This window comes from Rana temporaria, chromosome 13 (assembly GCF_905171775.1).
Source record: "Rana temporaria chromosome 13, aRanTem1.1, whole genome shotgun sequence".
NCBI classification, from domain to species: domain Eukaryota; kingdom Metazoa; phylum Chordata; class Amphibia; order Anura; family Ranidae; genus Rana; species Rana temporaria.
In genome coordinates, this window is record NC_053501.1 from 100,866,638 (window position 1) to 100,887,063 (window position 20,426).

The following is a 20,426-nucleotide window of genomic DNA, read 5'->3' on the forward strand; positions in this document are numbered from 1 at the left end:
GCGGATACCGCAATAACTGTATCATTGATGTGGTATAACCAAGGGGGCAATCATGAAAAGAGTCCGGTAGGAGACAATAAGTTTTATTATTATTATGTGACACCCGTCTCACCTTATTGGTTTTAAACCATCCTTACACATCCAGCCTACCGGGCCATGGTTTACCATCTCGTGGCTGATAAATAGATGTGCCCCACCTTGGATATTAATGAGGCATCTTTGGATGTCTGAATACATTACTAACTATTATAATCCTGTTTAAGATTATCCATCTTCAAGTATATTCCAGTATCTTGTATGAAATATTAATAGCTCCCGAAGAAGCGGTATCCGCGAAACATGTCAAGCTTTTCTGCGTCTTATTATGCACGATAGTCATTACATCTCTTTTAAAATCTGATGCCTCCTTTTGGATATTATTGGATTATTTCGCTGTTAACACAGTTGTTACTGTGTTTTTTTTTTCTTTTGTTTTAATTTATTTTATTGTGCTTTTTCTGCTGTTGGTCCAATAACCCCCTTGGGTTTTGTGTCAATAAACGTATTCATATTTTTATAATTGGTGCCTACAAAGTAAATTTTTGTCTATCCCTAACATTTGCTGTTTCACTATCAAATGGGAGATCAATCAGCCACAGCTCAAGGAACTCCTAGCAACCTCTGGAGGAACCATAAGGTTCCATGCAGAGCCGATCCGCCCTATACGCTCACTATGCAAGCTGCATTGGGCCCCGCAAATTACATGAGGCCCCGCCTTCCCCTCGTGGGTGCAGGGGTGGCACGGTGGAATGGGAGTCCTTCTCCCAGCAATCGTAGAGAGAGCCGCCCGGATGTTTAGAGCGCAGCGCACGCAGGGAACACATCGATAACAGTTTTCATTTCAATTGCCGTGTTCCTCGCCGCTCGCTGTCAGATATAGCCCCTCCTCCTGGTCCCAGGACTTTAATAGACAGATCACCCGTCCAATCCTGGTGACGGGTGATCTGTCAATCAAAGTTCCCTGGCCAGGGGGCGGGGCTGTATATGACGTTGAGTGGCGGGAACACGGCAATTGAAATGAAAGCTGTTATCGCTGTGTTCCCTGCGCCGTGCGCTGATCATCTGGGCCTACTGTTTCTCTCTTTTCCTCCCCTGCACAGGTAGGCTGAATGGTGGGCACAAGGCTGCATCATGGTGGGAACTGGGTACAAGGCTGCATTTGGTGGGCACAAGGCTGCATTTGGTGGGCGCTGGGCACAAGGCTGCATTGTGTGTACTGGGCACAAGACTGCAAGGTGGGCACAAGGCTGCATGGTGTGCACTGAGCACAAGGCTGCATGTTGGACACAAGGCTGCATGGTGGGCACTGGGCACAAGGCTGCGTTTAGTGGGCATAAGGCTGCATTTGGTGGGCACTGGGCACAAGGCTGCATGGTGTGCACTGGGCACAAGGCTAATGGTTTACATAGCTCACAACATTACGGGTCAGGTAGAGGGCCCCTTAGCAGAATTTTTCTTAGGGCTCCAGGGAGGTCAGGATCGGCACTGGTTCCATGGAACCCTGTTTGAGAATGGTTGCTCCAATCAATCATACTGCCAGAAAGTAGTCCATGTTCTGCTTGCTAGTGGATGCGTTTATTTATTTATATATTCTGCTAATGCAATTTAATTCCATAGGGATTTATGGAAAGGTGTTCTTTTCCCTGTGTCAATTTAAAACAACTGGAAAAACATGCAACGCTTTCCTACCATTCATGAAATACCATGCTGCAATGTTTTGTTAACGGATCCCTTTGCGAATATAAAAACAGACAACTCTATAACGTTAAATTAATTTTGTATCAAATCATAAGCTTAGACTACACTACCCACAAGAACAGCATTCAATAGAAACTGTCTACAGAGAAATAAAGTTCAGCAGATGTGGTTAGCTGACCACTCAGCTCAATATTACCCTAAAAGAGAACTCCAGGTTTCCTCTCACTTTAAATAGTTCATTTGAGGCAGCTTAGATCAAACCAAATGTGAACAGTTCTGGCCACTGGCGATGCTCTCAATAGACTCTAGTAGCTTGAGTTACATACAGTAAGCGGTGTAGGAACAGCCTTGTATTTTTTGCACTACCTTTCCGCTGCACACAAACAAGGCATATCCACGCTAGTGCTATGAATCTGAAAAATTAAAGGTGATGTAAAGCCCCTCTCACCCTTTCTAAAACTACTGCCATAGTGCTGATCTATAAGGATACAGATGCCTCCTGCATGTATCCCTTACCTGTCAAAATGTCTCCCCTCTGTCTGTTATGAGACCCCGAAAAACTGCGAATCCTGTGGGTGGGTCTGTTGTCTGGAGCTCGGTGGGTGGAGTCAGTGATGTCAGTAGACTCCCTGCCCACCTCTACACTCCCCTTGTCACATGCATTTTTCTCCTGTGGATTTCTTGCACTAAATTCTGCTATGATCACTAACATCCAGTCAAAATCCAGAAAAGTAACCACATGACTTCAGAAAAGGAGTCGGGGGTGGGAATTAAAAAATAATGCCTGTCTCCAGACTAGTGCAGGAGATATGTAAATAACCTGATGTTGCAACTGTGATCAGGTGACCTCAGACACACACACACTGCAATTCTGCCCAGCTCTCACTAGATACATCTAACCTAAATCATCTGATCACTTGTCTGTGTATATTCTGCTTTCTGTTCTGTGTTTTCACTGCAATATACATGCATTTCCACTTTTACACTGAACTGTGGATCACACCCCATGATGAGAAAACATCCAGTCAAAACACAGTGGCCCGGATTCAGATAGAGTGCTCTATCTATGGGGCGGGGCGTAACGTATCTTAGACTACGTTACGGCGCTGTAACTTTGGGCACAAGTTCCGTATGCAGAAAGAATTTGGGCCCTTAGTTACGGCGGCGTAACGTATGTGTGGCGGCGTAAGCCCGCCTAATTCAAAATGGGGATGTTGTGGGCGTGTTTTATTTAAAATTTCAGTTGACCCTGCGTTTTTGACGTTTTTTTTTTTGATCGGCGCATGCGCTGTCCGTGAAATATCCCAGTGTGCATTGCTCCAAGTACGCCACAAGGACGTATTGGATTCGACGTGAACGTAAATGACGTACAGCCCTATTCGCGAACGACTTACGCAACGTTGTAAAATTTTCAAAAAACTCGGCGCGGGGAACGGCGTCCATACTTAACATTAGCTACGCACTCATATAGCAGGGGTAACTATACGCGGAAAAAAGCCTAACGTAAACGACGTAAAAAAAATGCGCCGGCGGGACGTACGTTTCTGAATCGGCGTAAATACCTAATTAGCATATTCCTTACGGAAGCGCCACCTAGCGGCCCAGCGTAAATATGCAGCCTAAGATACGACGGTTTTGTTAAGACACTTACGCCGGTCGGATCTTAGGGGAATCTATGCGTAACTGATTCTCTAAATCAGGCGCATAGATACGACGGCCCGCACTCAGAGATACGACAGCGTATCAGGAGATACGCCCGTCGTATCTCCTATCTGAGGCCAGTAAATGCAGTCAATCCTGGGGAGAGCTGGAAGGGAGAGGAGGGGAGGGGGAGAGGGATGTGAATTGTGAACTTTTTACACAGGATGTACCTCTGTCTCAGGCTAGTGCACGCGATATGTATATAACCTGTCACTGAGGACAGGGTTGATGACCACTGCTCTATTCTATCTCTTTATACGTTCTACAATTACAATCAAAAGTCAAAAAGCAAGCAACTCTGTTACAAATAGGGTTGTCTCCTGGGCTTGCTACTTAAGGAAAGAGATGATAAGGCCTGGTGAAATCTTTAGAGATAAAGAAAAAATTTTCAGCCTTTGCTCCAATTTCACATGCCCTGTCTACGTCCTCACAAATAAGATACCCACTGAACAGGTAGTGAGTAAATACAACTAGATTTACTAATAACAGTTTTAGCAGGGAGAGCCCGTCTTGCTTCCTGTGCCGCATTTCTTACCACTCCACACGCAAAGATGAAACGTCCTTCTTCAGTACATCAGCTTGATGATCACGCAGCTGCTCATCCTTCATAAAGGTAAATAGAAAAGAGAGCCGTTTATTCTTCCTGCAACAGATTTCATTTCTGCCTATTGATTTTGCTTTTTTGTGTAGTAGAACGGAATGAGCTTCAGAAATCTAATTTCCAGACAGCACCAGGAACATAATAACTAGGTTTCAGCATTTACGAGGTAAATCATAGAAATGCAGCTTTCAATAAATGTGCCGCTCAGTTAAGATACAATGGATAAATTCACTACATTATTAAACATAAGACTGCATGGAAAAGGCTGAATAAATTAAATAAGCAGCAAAAAAAGGAATGGTATTTGTTCATCTAAGGCCCCGTACACACCAGCAGATCTGTCCGATGAAAACGGTCCGCGGACCGTTTTCATCGGACATGTCCGCTGCCGGATTTTGGTCTGATGGCTGTACACATCATCAGACCAAAATCCCTGCGGAAAACAAACGCGTCGCGATGTGGCCGCACCGTTGCCGCGACGATGATGCAGCGACGTGCACGACCCTGGAAGGTCAAAGCTTCCACGCATGCATCGAATCACTTCGACGCATGCGAGGGATGGCGGCCGATCGGACGTGTCCGGTGAGTCTGTACAGACGACCGAACACGTCCGACGGACAGGCTTCCAGCGGACATGTTTCTTAGCATGCTAAGAAACATTTGTCCGCTGGAAAAAGTCCGCTCTGCCGGGAATCCGGTCCGGTCGGCTGTACACACGACCAAACATGTCTGCTGAAACTGGTCCGCGGACCAGTTTCAGCAGACATGTTTGGCCGTGTGTAGGCCCGAGCGGACCATTTTCGGGCGGATCGGACAGGTTTCCAGCGGACAACTGTTTCCTGGACTTGCTTTAAAACAGTCCGCTGGAAACCTGTCCGCCCGGACATGTACGGTCGTCTGTACAGACCTACCGTACATGTCCTGCCGCCCACCATCCCTCGCATGCGTCGAATGACTTCGACGCATGCGTGGAAGCCTTTTAAAGGCAGGCCGCCCACGTCGCCGCGTCATTGTCGCGGCGACACCGCGTCATCGACGCAGCGACACCGCGGACACGCCCCGCGTATTGTTTACGCGCGGACCTCTGTTCGATGGTGTGTACGGCCATCGAACAGAAGTCCCTGGGCAGTCCCCGGGCAGACATGTCCGATGAAAACGGTCCGCGGACCGGTTTCATCGGACATGTCTGCTCGTGAGTACTCGGCCTTAGTGCAATGTAAGAAATAAGTGAACAGCAGCATTTAGGGTCAAGTTTATTGTAGTCTAGATTATGCTCTTTTTCTACTAAGAATAGATTATACCAGTAATACAATGTTCAGAGAATCTGAGGGATGTTCGCTTTTAACCTCCCTGGCGGTATGATTATTTCAGAAAAAAGGTGCTGAAAGCGGTACCATTATTTGCAAGGAAATTTGGCGTTTTATACTGTAGGTCTGTAATTCTTAGGAATAACTCACTTAAATCTGACCAAACAAGAATCTAGTAGGCATCCTTGGGTATGACATTTTTTTAAAACAAAATTATAAATTATAATATAATAAATAATTATAAATAATTATAACAAGTAATAATATAATTATAATAAAAATTATTCAATAATGTAATCAACTCAAAATCACTGAAAGTTTGCTCAGTTGCAGAATGTCGCTGTATTACTTTTATTTTTTTATGACGAATTTCCCCACAAACGCTATCACACAATTCTGCAAGTGATTATAATTTATTATTGCTGTTTTCTAGCTGATCTAAAACCATTTTTGACATAAAGGGACACTTTTGGTTGCTTTGGCACAATCTACAGTTTGGCAGGCAGAAAGAACAGTTTTTATTATATAAAAGAACATGTAGGACACTGGGCAGACCACTAGGGACAAGGGGGGTGTGTATTTTTTACATACAGTACTGTAATCTTATAGATTACAGTACTGTATGTAATGTGTTTGTTTACTTTTTGAATTTAGCGCCGTTCTCCGCTCCCGTGAGTCGTAACGTCGCAGGGAACGGAGATCGGCGGCACAGGAGGACACTGTGTGAATCGAGCGAGGTCCCGCTCGCTCACACAGCGCGGTGGCATCGCTGGATCCAGGAACAAGGTAAGTAACTTTGTCTGTGGCTGCAGCGAGGCAAGCCCGAGACTGACTCGGGGTTACCGCTTTTGGTATCTCACTCCGAGTCAGACTCAGGAATACCGCTAGGAGGGTTAATGATTTCCTTGCATAAGGTGCTTCTACAGCTTAATACCCACTTTCACCCAGTCTTCTAGCCATTCCATTCCTTGAGATCAGCAAATGTTAAAGGAACACTAAAGATAAAAAAAAAAAAAAATAACAAACATGTTATACTTACCTCCACTGTGCGGCTCGTTTTACACAGAGTGGCCCCGAACCTGGTCTTCTGGGGTCCCTCGGTGGCTGTCTCGGCTCCTCCCCGCAAGAACTAACCCCCTTCATGCGAGCAAGCTCGCATGGTGGTTAGTTCTTGAGGGGCGCACTCCAGTGATACATCCAGCGGCTACAGCCGCTCACTGTATCACTCGGCCCCGCCCCCGGCGCACAAGTCATTGCTGTTTTCAATCAACCAATAAATGAGCCGAGAAGCCGGCCGAGTAGCCTGCGCGTTCACGGCGTGGGAATTTTGAGGGGTCAGGTAAGCTCGGGGGGGGGGGGGGGGGAGCGCGCTAATCCACAGATGTTTTTTCACCTTAATGCATAGAATGTATTAAGGTGAAAAAATTTTTACCTTTACAACCCCTTTAACCTAACTCCAGTCCTGCAGAAGTGACAGTTACAGAGTTTGGGACAAACCATATATTACTATCAGGGGTGCTTACAATGATCAGCTTTTATTCATATGGTTTAAACCTTTTTCCCAAAAGAAAAAACAAACTGTAACTGCTTAAAGCTCAACTCCGAGCAAAACAAAAGCTTCCCATGCAGTGGGGCTGTGCCTGCACTGCGTGGGTACACTGCTTGTTTTGTCCAGGAGAGAGGAGAAAGCTGTATACTCACCCAATCCTCCGCTCACCCATGATCCAGCAGTGGAGTGTTCCTGACGTCCTCAAGTCCAGAGCAGGTCTATGGGCATGATGACGTCAGGAACACTCCACCACACAGGGGCAGGAGCAATAGGGACCAGTGCTTAGAGTATCAGAGGATTAGGTTAGTATATCTCCGTTATCCTATCCCATAGACAAAAGCAAGTAGTTGTCCCGTGTAGTGTGGGCACCACCCCAGTTGGTTTGTTTTTTTGCCCGGATTTGGACTTCAGAATGTAGTTGCTAGATTAGGGATTTTATTGGTTTGTCTTTTACTGAAAGTCTAAGGCCCCGTACAGACGACCAAACATGTCTGCTGAAACTGGTCTGCGGACCAGTTTCAGCAGACATGTTCGGTCGTGTGTAGGCCCGAGCGTGCAGGATTCCAGCAAACATTTGCCCGCCGGGCCTTTTCCCAGCGGACAAATATTCCTGGACTTGTTTTAAAACAGTCCGCTGGAATCCTGCCCGCTCGGACATGTTCGGTCGTCTGTACAGACCTACCGTACATGTCCGAGCGCCCGCCATCCCTCGCATGCGTCAAATTACTTTGACGCATGCATGGAAGCATTTAACTGGCAGGCCCGACCACGTCGCCGCGTCATTGTCGCGGCAACACCGCGTCATCGACGTGGCGACACCACGGACACGCCCCGCGTATTGTTTACGCGCGGCTTTCTGTACGATGGTTAGTACAGCCATCGTACAGAAAGCCCCGGGCAGACATGTACGTGAAAACGGTCCGGCGGACCGGTTTCATCGTACATGTTTGCTGGTGTGTACACGGCCTAATGGAGTGAGAATTAACAGGAAAGGGGGAAATCTGATCCTTGATATCATAAACCTGAATGATGATCTGTCTAATTCACTCAGAGATGCTGAGAGACAGACTTACACAGCCCAGACCACATTCGAGCACTAGAGGGGCATTTCTTTTTGATGGACCAGTTAAGGTAAAATTTCAAAGACTATATTAGGAAAGTCCTGAGCTTCAACACCATCTTGTAGAGTAGAGAAAGGAATGTCTTTATTGGGTTCAAACACCAGCTTCTGAACTCAGAGAGAACCAGATTCCGATTCCAGAGGGTGACAGGGGAACGGGCATGGGGAAACCAGAGTGGAGATTTCCTGCACAAAGGTCTTAATCGAAAAGTGAGCAGCCAACAGTCCCTGAAACAGAATATAAACTGAGGACACCTGATCTTTGTTGGTTCTGAGACCAAAACAAGACCCAACTGTAGGAAGAGGGCGGTTTTCTCCAATGGAGAAACTCCTGGACTAAAAGCACCTAGACTCACAAAAAGTAAAAAAAGTCTTCCACATCCAATTATAAACCATCCAGGAAGTGGATTTCCTAGCCTTAAGCATGGTAGGAATCGTAGACTCAGAGGTTGCCCCGGTCCCTTAGAAGCTGAGCTTCAACGGCCATGCCTGTCAAGTCAGGAACTGAGAAGCAGGATATTGAATTGGCCTTTGGGACAATAAATATGGACATTCTGGCAGGGCCCACAGTGCGCCCACTAGAAGTCTTACTACACATGCCTGGGCCAATACTAGGCGATGAAGATCACTAGACTGCCCTCCATCATCATTCTGCAAAGCAAATAAGGAAGAAGTTTCAGGGGAAGAAAGTCATAGTTCTAGATGTACTGATCCCAATGAGCCACCAGTGCATCCACTGCTTCCACCCAGGGATCCCTGTACCTGGATACAAATCTGTCCAGTTTGTTGAATCTGGAGGCCAATAAGTCCAAATCCAGCACCCCTCACCTGTGACACAGATACTGAAACATCTCTTGTTGTAGGGATCAATATCCTTGGGCTAGACACTGCCAGCTGGGGAAATTTGCCTGCCAATTGTCTATGTCTGCAAGATTTCTTGTTCCTTGCAGATGTATGCAAACAGCATGGCATTGTCCAGCTGAATTCGGATTGGATGACCCTCCTATAGGTTGGTCAAACACAGAAGGTACAGCCAATTTGCCTAAAGCTCTAAGATGTTTATTAGGAGATGGGATTCCTCTGACAACTAAGTCCCCTGTACCGACAAGGAGCCAAGCACTTCCTCCCAGCCCAAGAGGCTAGCGTCCATCATGAAATTCTTCCAAAATACTTAAAGTAGGACTTCCCTGGCTTCATAGCTGGATTCTAGAGCTACCAAGCCAGGGATAGCCTCATTCTTGGCTTTGGCCTATGCAAAGAAAGTGAAAATGGAGTACACTACGAAGGAGGCTACATTCAGTCCCAAGTCTTTCATGCAGAATGGAAAAGTCAGACAGCTTTTGGACTGAAGAGTTCCATCTTCGGATCAGAGAGTCTAAAGCTTTTTCTGAGAAAGGATTACTCTGGTTGTTCCAAGGAGCAGACCCAAATACTTCAAGCAATGAGTCAGTTCCAGTAACGATGTCTGGAGAGTCAGGACTCACCTCTGTAATGTCTAGACAGCAAGAGATCTGACAGAGCCTTTTCCAACTGTTCCCATGACAGGAGGTGGTCCCACAATGATAACACAACAAGGTCAACACAGGAGCCAGCCCCTTGGTGAACACTGGAGGTGCAGAGAAGAAGCCAAAGGGCAGAGTCATAAATTCATATTGAAGTGAATACACAACAAAGGACAGAAAGCATTAGTGTGAAGATGAATACACGTAATTTCACAGAAGCCAGAAAGAATCTCTGATGAATGGAAGGGATGACAGATCTGGTATATTTCATCCAAAAAATGTTGACCCAAATGTGAACATTTAGTACCTTGATGTTCAAGGCTGGGCATCTGCATCCATTGGATTTGGGAACAGTGAACAGGTTAGAGTAAAACCCCTGGAACCGTTCTGCCGATAGGCATGAGGTAATGACACCATGATCAAGACTAGAGGGGGCCCGATCGAGATCTGCTAGCCTGTGTGGCGACACATAAAGTTTGGAAGTGAGAAGAAGAGATAACAGAAAAGTAGAAAGTACTGAAATAAAAAACGAGACTTCTTTATGGGCAGAGAGGAAGATGACCTTACAGCGTGCTTCTTCAACTGGGAAAGATGGGTGCTCCTGCCACCAGTAGCATCCTTAGTGATACTATTAAGATCCAGTCTTTGGAGGCGTTGTTCCTTGAGGCCATGTAGATCAAATGTCTCTTATAAAAGAGTTTCTCAGTCCAGCACATACGCCAAAGTGCCTTACGCATCCAACTGTAGGCACATGCAAGATAAATAGATGGGAGGCTTCCAATAATAGTTGAAAAGTGGGTGCAAAGGCAAAGTCTTGACAGTCTTAGGGACCCAATACAACTCAAGGATGGAGACAGGTGGACCTCTCCAGGATCCTAACGGGATGACATGTTTCGAAAGGTATACTTTCTTGATCAGAGCTGATGTAGAAGGTTAAACCTCTGATGAAGAAGGTATACCCTTCGAAACACATCAGCCAGTTAGGATCCGGGAGAGGTTCTTCTGTTCTGTGGAGCCTGGCCAGTCTGTGACTATTGGGCTATGGATGATTAGCTTGATGAGCGTTTCTGATTTATCTGTTTGTGAGTACATTTTATGTTGTTTTAATTTTAATAAACTTTGTGGGATAATGCACTAGGCTGGTGCACACTCGTTTGTTTATTTTTTGTAGAAGGGGTTATACTCTGGGCTGGCCTACAGTTTTTGGTTTGTTAGTGTCCAATCCTTCTGTAGGCAAAAGTATAACACTGAAATACTTCCTGTGTTCCTTAATGGAAGTGAAACAAATATATTTTTGTCTGTGCCTTCATTAAAGCGGTGTTCCACCTGCAAAAAAAATAAATACTGCAGCTGCTGACTTTTAAAATAAGGACACTTACCTGTCCAGGGAGCCCGCGATGTCCTCCCCCGAAGCTGACCCGTCCCTCAGCTCCAGGTGGAGGCAATGGCATCTTAAGTAAGGGAATCGGGAAGTGAAACCTTGCGGCTTCACAGCCTGTTTCCCTACTGCACATGCACGAGTGGCGCTGCATGCTCTGACTGGTCCCTGCTGTCTTCTGTTTTCACTTAGATGTGGCCATTCTGGATGGTCTTTTCCTTTTTACTAAACATACTGCTGTTACAAGTGAAAAGTGAAGACAAAGTACACTGCAATATTCTTTACAATACACATTACTGGTGATTGCAAAGTAATGCTTTCTACAACTTAACTAAAAATGCCTATATACCATATAAAATATTGTATCGCTCACTAAAATGACTGTATCTTGCTGGCATAGACTTTATATATAAAGGGTCTGTGACAGACTCACCCATATCCAGAGGTTGTCTTTGGGAAATAGACGTATGAGTGCTGCCAGCATTGCTTCAGAGGGTGAAGGGGTGGGGTCAGCCTGTCAGTGCTCTGACCATACACCGCACACTGCACCAAATTGATCTGCATGGCTGTCGTCCCAGAAGGATCGCCCACCATAACATGACCTCCCACCTAATATTGAGTAGGTCCCCCTTTTACCACCAAAGCAGCCCTTACTCGTAGAGGCATGGACTCCACTAAACCTCTGCAGGTATGCTGTGGTATCTGGCACCAAGCTGTCAGTAAGGGATTGCTGCCTCCGCCGGCTTGCCTTCTTTCCATAATACATCCTTGTACCATCTCTTTCGCAGGCACACGATGGACATGCACCTGACCATCCACATGATATAAAAGAACACATGATTCATCAGAGCAGGCCAAATTCTTCCATTGCTCAGTGGTCCATTTCCAAAGTCAGGGCAACCTGACTGTTTTTTTGCTATGCAGCCTCATATGCAAACTGTGATGCACTGTGTGTTCTGACACCTTTCTATCAGAACCAGCAATACATTTTTCAGCAACTTGAGCTCAAGTAGCTCTTCTATTGAAACAAACAACACGGATCAGCCTTCACTATCTGCGTGCATCAATAGGCCTTGGCCGCCCATGATCCTGTCCCCAGTTTACTGGTTTTCCTTCTTGGACCACTTTTGTTAAGGTCCTGAACCACTGCAGACCTGGAAGTTTGGAGATGCTCTTTATGGACCTTTCCTTTGTGCACTGGTCCAAATCATTTGGTGGAGGGGGGATAATGGTGGGGGGGTTGTTTTTCAGGGATTGGGCTTGGTACCTTTGTTCCAGTGAAGGGAACTCTTAAGGCATGAGGCCACTTGACCCTCTCTTCTAGACTGTAATCTCTAACATGCAAGGCCCCTCTGATCCTTCCTGTATTGAATTGTATTGTAACTGTACTGTTTGCCTCCATGTTGTAAAGCGCTGCACAAACTGTTGGCGCTATATAAATCCTGTATAATAATAATATAACCAAGACATTTTGGACAATTCCATGCTCCCAACATGTGGAAACAGGTTTGTGGATGGCTTCTTCCTGTTCCAACATGACTGTGCACCCAGTGCACAAGCAAGGCCCGTAAAGACATGGATGAGCAAGTTTGGGGTGGAGGAACTTGACTGGCCTCAACCCAATAGGACACCTTTGGGATGAACTAGAGCCAGGTCTTCTTGTTCACATTAGTGCCTGACATCACAATAATGCGCTTATGGAAGAATGGTCAAACATTCCCATAGACACTCCTGAACTTTGTGGACAGCCTTCCCAGATGAGTTGTGAGCTGTTAAAGCTGCAAAAGGTTGGCCAAGCTCAATGCCGAATTCTACGGACTAAGACCTAAGACTGGGAGGCCATTAAAGTTAATCTGCACGTTAAAGGCAGGCGTTCCCAATACTTTTGGTAATATTGGGCCAGATTCTCAGCAGAGTTACGATGGTGTATCTCAGGAAACACCGTCGTATCTCTCTTTTTGGCCCCGGGTATCTATGCGAGTGATTCCTAGAATCATTTTTCGCATAGATACGGCCAAGATTCGACAGGTGTAAGTGACTTACATTGTCGGATCTTAAATGTAATTCGCCGCCGGGCCGCTAGTGGCGTTTACGTTCAGGTCTCATTTGTTTATGCAAATGAGCCTGATACGCCGATTCCCATACGAATTTGCGTCGCGTAGCCGTCGCTTACGTCGTTTGCGTAAGCGTAAGGTTACCCCTGCTATATGAGGGGTAACCTTACGCCAGTCCGCCGTATGCCATGTTAAGTATGGCGTCGGGTCCGCGTCGTCTTTTCCCGTCGGGTACGTCGTTTTCCTAAGTCGTTCTTGAATACGACTTTACGTCAATGACGCACACGTCGGCGTCATTGACGTTTTCCGTCGAGAACTGGAGCATGCGCACTGGGCTATTTTAAGCCCGGCGCATGCGCAGTTCGATCGGCACGGGGGCGCGCTTAATTTAAATACAAGCCGCCCCCTTTGAATTACGCGGGGATACGCCGGGCCTTTTACACTACGCCGCCGCAAACTACAGAGCAAGTGCTTGAGGAATACGGCACTTGCTCCAGTAAGTTGCGGCGGCGTAGTGTAAATGGCTTACGCTACGCTACGCCCACCGCAAAAGTACGAGAATCTGGCCCTATGTGTGTGTATATATATATATATATATATATATATATATATATATATATAAATCTCATATGAAAATATTATGGACCCAAAACTACTATAGTTTCCCTTTACTTGAATAAAAAGTCCAAGAGGAAGAGGAAGAATCCTTCATAATGTTCACTGCACATCAGCACACATGAAAACTCACATGTAGAGACCATGTAGTTTAGGTCCCCTACAGATATAAGTAGGCAGTGCTATGGATCCCTCCCAATCCTGGTATTGCTTTTTAAGTGACCAACCCTTCTAATCAAACAGATTTATAGATCTTACACTGAGAGTACAATCAGGGAGCTGTGCTTCATCAATATCCAGCTTGATAGCTTGTGTAGGCGTTTTATTCTCTGACTCCTTCAATATGCTTTTTCCAACGTTCTCCATTCTTTCTTTTTCTGTAGTGACCCTGACTTTTAGAGCGTGAAAAGGCGTGGCTACCTCACCAACACTGAGGTACATGGGTTCCCCTTCGAACAGTATGCCATCGCAGCTTCCTTCTTTGAAGCCTGGAGGCTGGTACTCCGCTGGAGTAACTGCAATAAAAAAAAAAAAAAGCCAAAAGATCAAACGTTGTATGTCCGAAAACACTTGTCATTAAAACATTCAAGTGTATTTCCCACAGAAAAATAACATTTTGTTTTGAATAGAGTGGGGAAGAGTTAGAAACCCTGTCAGGTTCTTACTGCAACCCTGTGCTCTGCTTATTGTCATGATGACAACGGTTTCACCAGACAGAAATTGAAAAAAAAAAATCTCCAACACCAACACAGACAAATGCAAAAATGCTTTTTTCAGTAGAGCAGAAGGGACAAAAAATCCCCTATGTACCCATGTGCATGCCTCACTGTGTCCATGTGCATGCCTCACTGTGTCCATGCCTCACTGTGCCCATGCCTCACCGTGTCCATGTGCACGCCTCACTGTGCTCATGACTCACTGTGCCCATGCCTCACTGTGTCCATGACTAGACTGATGTTTAACATGGGAGTCTATGGAAGGGGTGTCCAGGTTTGAAAAATCAGTGCTCCCCGGCCGTAGGTCCCCCAGACAACAAACTTTTCACACTTGTACAGGAGAAATTGGGCTACATGTGTGCCAAGTTCTGGGTCCAGGGGACCTACGACCGGCCAGTACAGGGTCCCCAAATCACCAGAGAAATGACAGTTTAACATGGGAGACTATGGAAGGGGTGCCCGGCTTTGAAAAATCAGTGTTCCCCGGCCGTAGGTCCCCAAGACAACAAAATGTGCACACTTGTAGAGGAAGAGTGGGGCTACATGTGTGCAGAGAACCTACGGCCGGCCAATACTGGGTCCCCAAATCCGGGAGATCAGGCGCACAAAGGTGACTCGAGTATAAGCCGAGGGGGGCATTTTCAGCACAAAAAAATGTGCTGAAAAACTTGGCTTATACTCGAGTATATACGGTAATATAATATTTTTAAGACAGGTTCTCTTTAATGAGACATCAGAGGTCATTTAGAACCCTGATATCTCATCTGCCTTCCAAAAAAAAAAAAACATATACTTACCTCCACTGTGCAGTTTGTTTTGCAGTGTGACCCCGATCCTCCTCTTCTGGGGTCCCCCGGCAGCTCTCGCAGCTACTCCTCGCTAGCACTCTCCCTGGGGGTTACCTTGGGGGGCACTCCCGAATCCAGCATTTGCATCTAGACACAGAATGCTGGACTCGGCCCTGCCCCTGCGTCATTGGATTTAATTGTAAGCAGCGGGAGCCAATGGCTGTTGTGCAATCGATCTACCCAATCAAGAGCCGAGAACCCCGGGAAGAAAGCTAGAGCTATACAAATCCTATATGCCTAAATGCATTGAGTTGCTGTTATGTGATTGGCTGAATAGCAATTTGAAGTGATAAAGCAAGTTAACACTTCATATCAGTAAATATATCTAACATATTGACTGATTTCATAAGAGTTGGACTGCGGTCATCAACATACCTTCATCGTAATAAAACAGCTTCATGGTTAAGCAGACATCATTTGGCAGGGGGCCCAGATTCTGCATAAGGACATAGAGTTTACGGACGAGCAGGACACTGGCCTTCTTCACATCTGAGCTGGCAGATATAGAACTGCCTTTGCCGCTGCAAATGAAAATTGTGGATTAATGTAAAGAAAATGTGAACTACCGAAAAGACATGTGCCGAGAGATTTACAACTTAAGTTTCTTTTTCCTTTAAATTCTTATTTCATCTGGTCACATGCAGGTAGAAAAATCTAAGGCCTAGATTCACGTAGGGCGGCGCAAGTGTGGGCGGGCGTAGCGTATCGTATTTACGCTACACCACCGCAACTTAGAGAGGCAAGTGCTGTATTCACAAAGCACTTGCGTCCTAAGTTACGGCGGCGTAGCGTAAATGTGCCGGCGTAAGCGCGCCTAATTCAAATTGTGAAGAGGTGGGCGTGTTTTATGCTAATGAATCGTGACCCGACGTGATTGACGTTTTGAACGAACGGCGCATCCGCCGTCCGTGGACGTATCCCAGTGCGCATGCGTCGGATAGAATGCCTAAGATACGTCGAACACTGCCTACGACGTGAACGTAACTTACGCACAGCCCTATTCGCGTACGACTTACGCAAACAACGTAAAAAGATACGCTTGTTCCGACGTCCATACTTTGCATGGGCTGCGCCACCTAGAGACCTGCTTTATCTTTACGCTGGCGTATGTCTTACGTAAACGGCGTAACTAAATGCGACGGGCGCACGTACGTTCGTGAATCGGCGTATCTAGCTCATTTACATATTCAACGCGGAAATCAACGGAAGCGCCACCTAGCGGCCAGCGTAAATATGCACCCCAAGATACGACGGTGTAGGAGACTTACGCCGCTCGTATCTTGGCCAAATCTATGCGTAGCGGATTCTATGAATCAGGCGCATAGATACACCGGCGGCCATTCGGACTTACGACAGCGTATCTGGAGATACGCCGTCGTAAGTCTTTGTGAATCTGGGCCTAAGAGCGTAGCTAAAGGGGTGGAGGGTGGAAGCTACAGTGTTCTACATTGAGCTGTCATGTTAGGTATGTGTATGGGTGATAAAAGTGAAGACATCTCAAAGGGATGTCAAAAGCGAGCTGTGTTTTCCCATTGACAGAAGCCTTTGTTTCTCTATAAGGGTATATTATTTACTCTTTGCTTGTAGATGATTGACTGCAAATTTAGCTTTAGGGGCATATCCCCATGCTGGTGACAACTTGCCAATTACAGGATCACTAACCTTCTCCTATGAAGTCTCTCTCTAGCCACATTTTGTGTCAGGACCTAGATCACCTGCTGGTGGCACTGTGGTTCCCAGAGCAGAAGATTGTAGTTCTGGTGTCCTCCAGCAGGTGCCTCCCTCAGATCCCAGTAATCAGCCTCCACCGATACTGGCTGCTTGGACGGTATTTAGTTCCTCCTCTGCTGTTCCCTGATGCTTCAGTGTTTTGCCCTGATAGCCAGATCCTGAGCTACCTGCTCTTGTTACTTGGGTCTCCCTTCCTGACTGTTCCTTGACATCTCCAGTTTTACCCAGTTGATTCTGTGCTGGTTCATTTCTATATACTGTATTATAGTTGGTTGTTAGCTAGTTTGCACTCGGTTTTTGCTGTCACAGTATATCTTAAAAGCAAATAAATTCAGGTTTGCTGGTTTTTCGACGTGGATTTGTTCCACTGTAAATACTACCTTGCTAACCAGCGACCAGCGTTAAACGGGCGGCAGTTGGCTCTCCTGAGCGAATCACTGTAGCTGTACGTGCGGCGTGCGCAGAGCGTAGCTGCAGGTGTGTGCCATGGTGTCGAGCAGGGACCTGCGATGTCAGCAGGGCGACCACGCGATCGCATAGGACAGAGGCAGGAACGGGGCAACGAGGCAAATCGCCTGTTCGTGGCAGGGGGACGATGTGCAGAGATCTATTGGGCCAGATTCACAAAAGGGATACGACGGCGTATCTGCTGATACGCCGTCCGTATCCCTGTTTCTAACTATGCGACTGATTCATAGAATCAGTTAGGCATAGATATCCTAAGATCCGACAGGTGTAATAGTTTTACACTGTCGGATCTTAGGATGCAGTACTGCGGCCGCCGCTGGGGGGAGTTTGCGTCGTAAACCAGCGTCGGGTATTAGCAGTTACGGCGATCCACGAAAATGTTTCCCGTCGTTACGTCGCCGCAAGTGTTAGTTTGCCGTCGCAAAGATAGGGCACCTTTTACAAAGTGTAAACTTACTACACCATGTAAAAGTATACCCGTCTTTCCCGCGTCGCTTTTGAATTTTTTTTTGAATTTTTTTTTTTCAGGCGCAAGTCTTTTTTTCACGTTGCGATTCACAAAAAGTCGGCGCGTCGTAATTTCGCGCAAAGCACGTCGGGAAATTTGCGTCGGGAGCATGCGCAGTACGTCCGGTGCAGGAGCGCGCCCTAATTAAATGGTACCCGCCCCATTTGAATTGGCCCGCCTTGCGCCGGACGGATTTAGGATACACCACCGCCGCAAATTTCCAGGTAAGTGCTTTGTGGATCGGGCACTTAGACAGAAAATTTGCGGCGGGTGTAACCTAAATCGGTTACGTTACGCTGCCGCCCGGGCTACGTGAATCTGGCCCATTGTTCCCAGTGGCATCGGGAACAGCTGGGATCTCTGTGCTCGTCCGTGGGCAGGCCCATGCCCCCCCCCCCACACCAGTTAGAAACACACACCTGGAACACAGTTAACCTTGATCACCCTCTAGTGTTAACACCCTTCATGCCAGTTTAATTTAATTGATCAGTCGATTTTATTAGCACTGGACAATGTAGTAATGTCACTAGTCCCCAAAAAAGTTTAATTTGGGTCAGATTTGTCCACCGCAATCAAGATGTCCCACTAAAAATCGCAAGATCGCCGCCACTTACTAGCAAAAACATTAAAAAAAAAAGTCCCTAAAGCTTGCCCATAGTTTGTAGACACGATAATTTTTGCACAACCAACCAATCAATAACGCCTATTGGGATATTTTTTTTACCGTAATATGTAGAAGAGTATATATCGGCCTAAACTGATGACATATATATATTTTTTATATATATATATATATTTGGATATGTATTATAGCAAATATAAGCAATTTTCAAAAAATGTCGCTCTTTTGTTTATAGCGCAAAAAAATTAAAACCGCAGGGGGTGATCAAGATACCACCAAGAAAAAAAAGCTCTATTTGTGGGTAAAAAAAGGGTGTCAATTTTGTTTGTGTACAGTGTCGCACGACCCGCGCAATTGTCAGTTAAAGTGCCATATCGCAAAAAATGGCTTTGGTCATAAGGGGGCAGATCCATCGGTCCTTAGTGGTTTAAGGCATATATATATAGTCGGTTTCAGTCCTCCTGTAGGCTACGCAGATTGGCCATCCCTGCTGCTTGATTGCCTGCAGACTGTGACATTTTTGCTCTTTTCGGCTCCCTCACTATCAATACTGCAAGGATCCAGGCCAGCAGCAAGGTAGCTATTCCATTAGGTAAAGTGTACATTTGCATGTGTAATTCGGTTGCTGGCAATAGCCATTACTGAGGCCCCCTTCCCCTCTTGCTTCTTTTTTGTATTTGTGCTAAATTACCTGTAACCCAGCTGCTCAGAGCTTTTGCTATGCAGCCTGCTCAGTGCCACAAAGCCTCGTCCTACAACATCTTCCTGGCCTACACTGGCAATGTACAAACTTTCCACTGTAATAGATGGAGCCTGCAGTGCATACCTGTGGGGTGATCTGATTGACTTTGAAGAATTTGCAGAGTGACATTACAGGTACGTACAATAGCCATAAAAAGCTAAGGGGTTGGGAGGAAGGTCTCTAAGGGTAGGCGCACTATAAGTGAATTCACAATTCATTCCTACTACTGAAATCATGTGCAATGTGGTCTGGCACTAAGATTTTTACCCATTCTTCTCGTTTACCGTGTATTGCATAGATTTAGTTATAGAGTTTTCTAGCAACTTGTTACAAGCTTGTCACGATCTTTGGTGATGTGTATTCTGGAAATGTGATTGGCCAGGGCAAGAGCAGACATTTGGACTATTGCACGATAATAATTCTATAGTGAGGGCTTCACAACAGAACTGAGAATAAAGGAAATTTGAAAGAAGGAACCATACAGTGATGCAGCACTGGAGTGCCTAAAATACTTTCTATCATGTAAATTAACTGAATATATATCAGTATATGATATTACTGATAATAAAAATAGATCAAACAGTAAGGTGATGGACCAATCACAAGTTACAATAGCTATAAAAGTGATGTGCACAGAAAAAGACCTTTAAAGGAAAGCAGTTCTAAGAGAAATGCATATCATTGTCAACCTGGCTGTCTCTCACTTCAGCATTTCCTGTGTTATGTACTTGAAAGAAATATGAAGTAAGTCTAAATCTTTTTGGTGTATCTCTGGGTCCAATAATATCCTTTCAGTATAGGAATTTAGCATTGTCAGCCTCTGTCTTACTCTCAGTACAGGTTTCCATTAACCGTTTACTTATCAGAGACAACTTCCTGGTTTCTACGTTGTATAAGCTGCTTAAAAAAAAAAAAAAAAAAACACTTCTCCTGTCAGTGGCAATGTTCCTGGTTCTACATATCCCACATTATGTAGTACCTATCAATCACCACAAGATGGTGCAATAGTAAAGCTACGTGGGTACAATATACAACATATACTAAGTTTAGCCATAAAACTATGAAGTTTAACTAAAGGAATACATCTTATTAGCAAGATATAGTAGCAAGATACACCTTTAAATGTGTCAAAATGCTGTTCCTTTCTTTTGCCATTTCAATCATTTTTATTACTTTTTTCAAGAAGAAAACTAACAACAGTAATGTCCATGCAGGCCAATGGAGCGA

At 45.6% G+C, this 20,426-nt stretch overlaps 1 protein-coding gene across 1 annotated transcript in view; it reads right to left on the bottom strand.

Moving 5' to 3' along the window:
- HORMAD1 (HORMA domain containing 1) overlaps positions 1-20,426 on the bottom strand; it is a 107,182-nt gene that overhangs the window by 34,646 nt on the left and 52,110 nt on the right. Inside the window, exons 9-11 of the mRNA XM_040332206.1 lie at positions 15,504-15,649; positions 13,823-14,079; positions 3,977-4,041 (exon numbers count right to left, since the gene is read on the bottom strand). Of these exons, the coding sequence (XP_040188140.1) occupies positions 3,977-4,041; positions 13,823-14,079; positions 15,504-15,649 (468 nt within the window). The remainder of the gene's footprint in view (positions 1-3,976; positions 4,042-13,822; positions 14,080-15,503; positions 15,650-20,426) is intronic.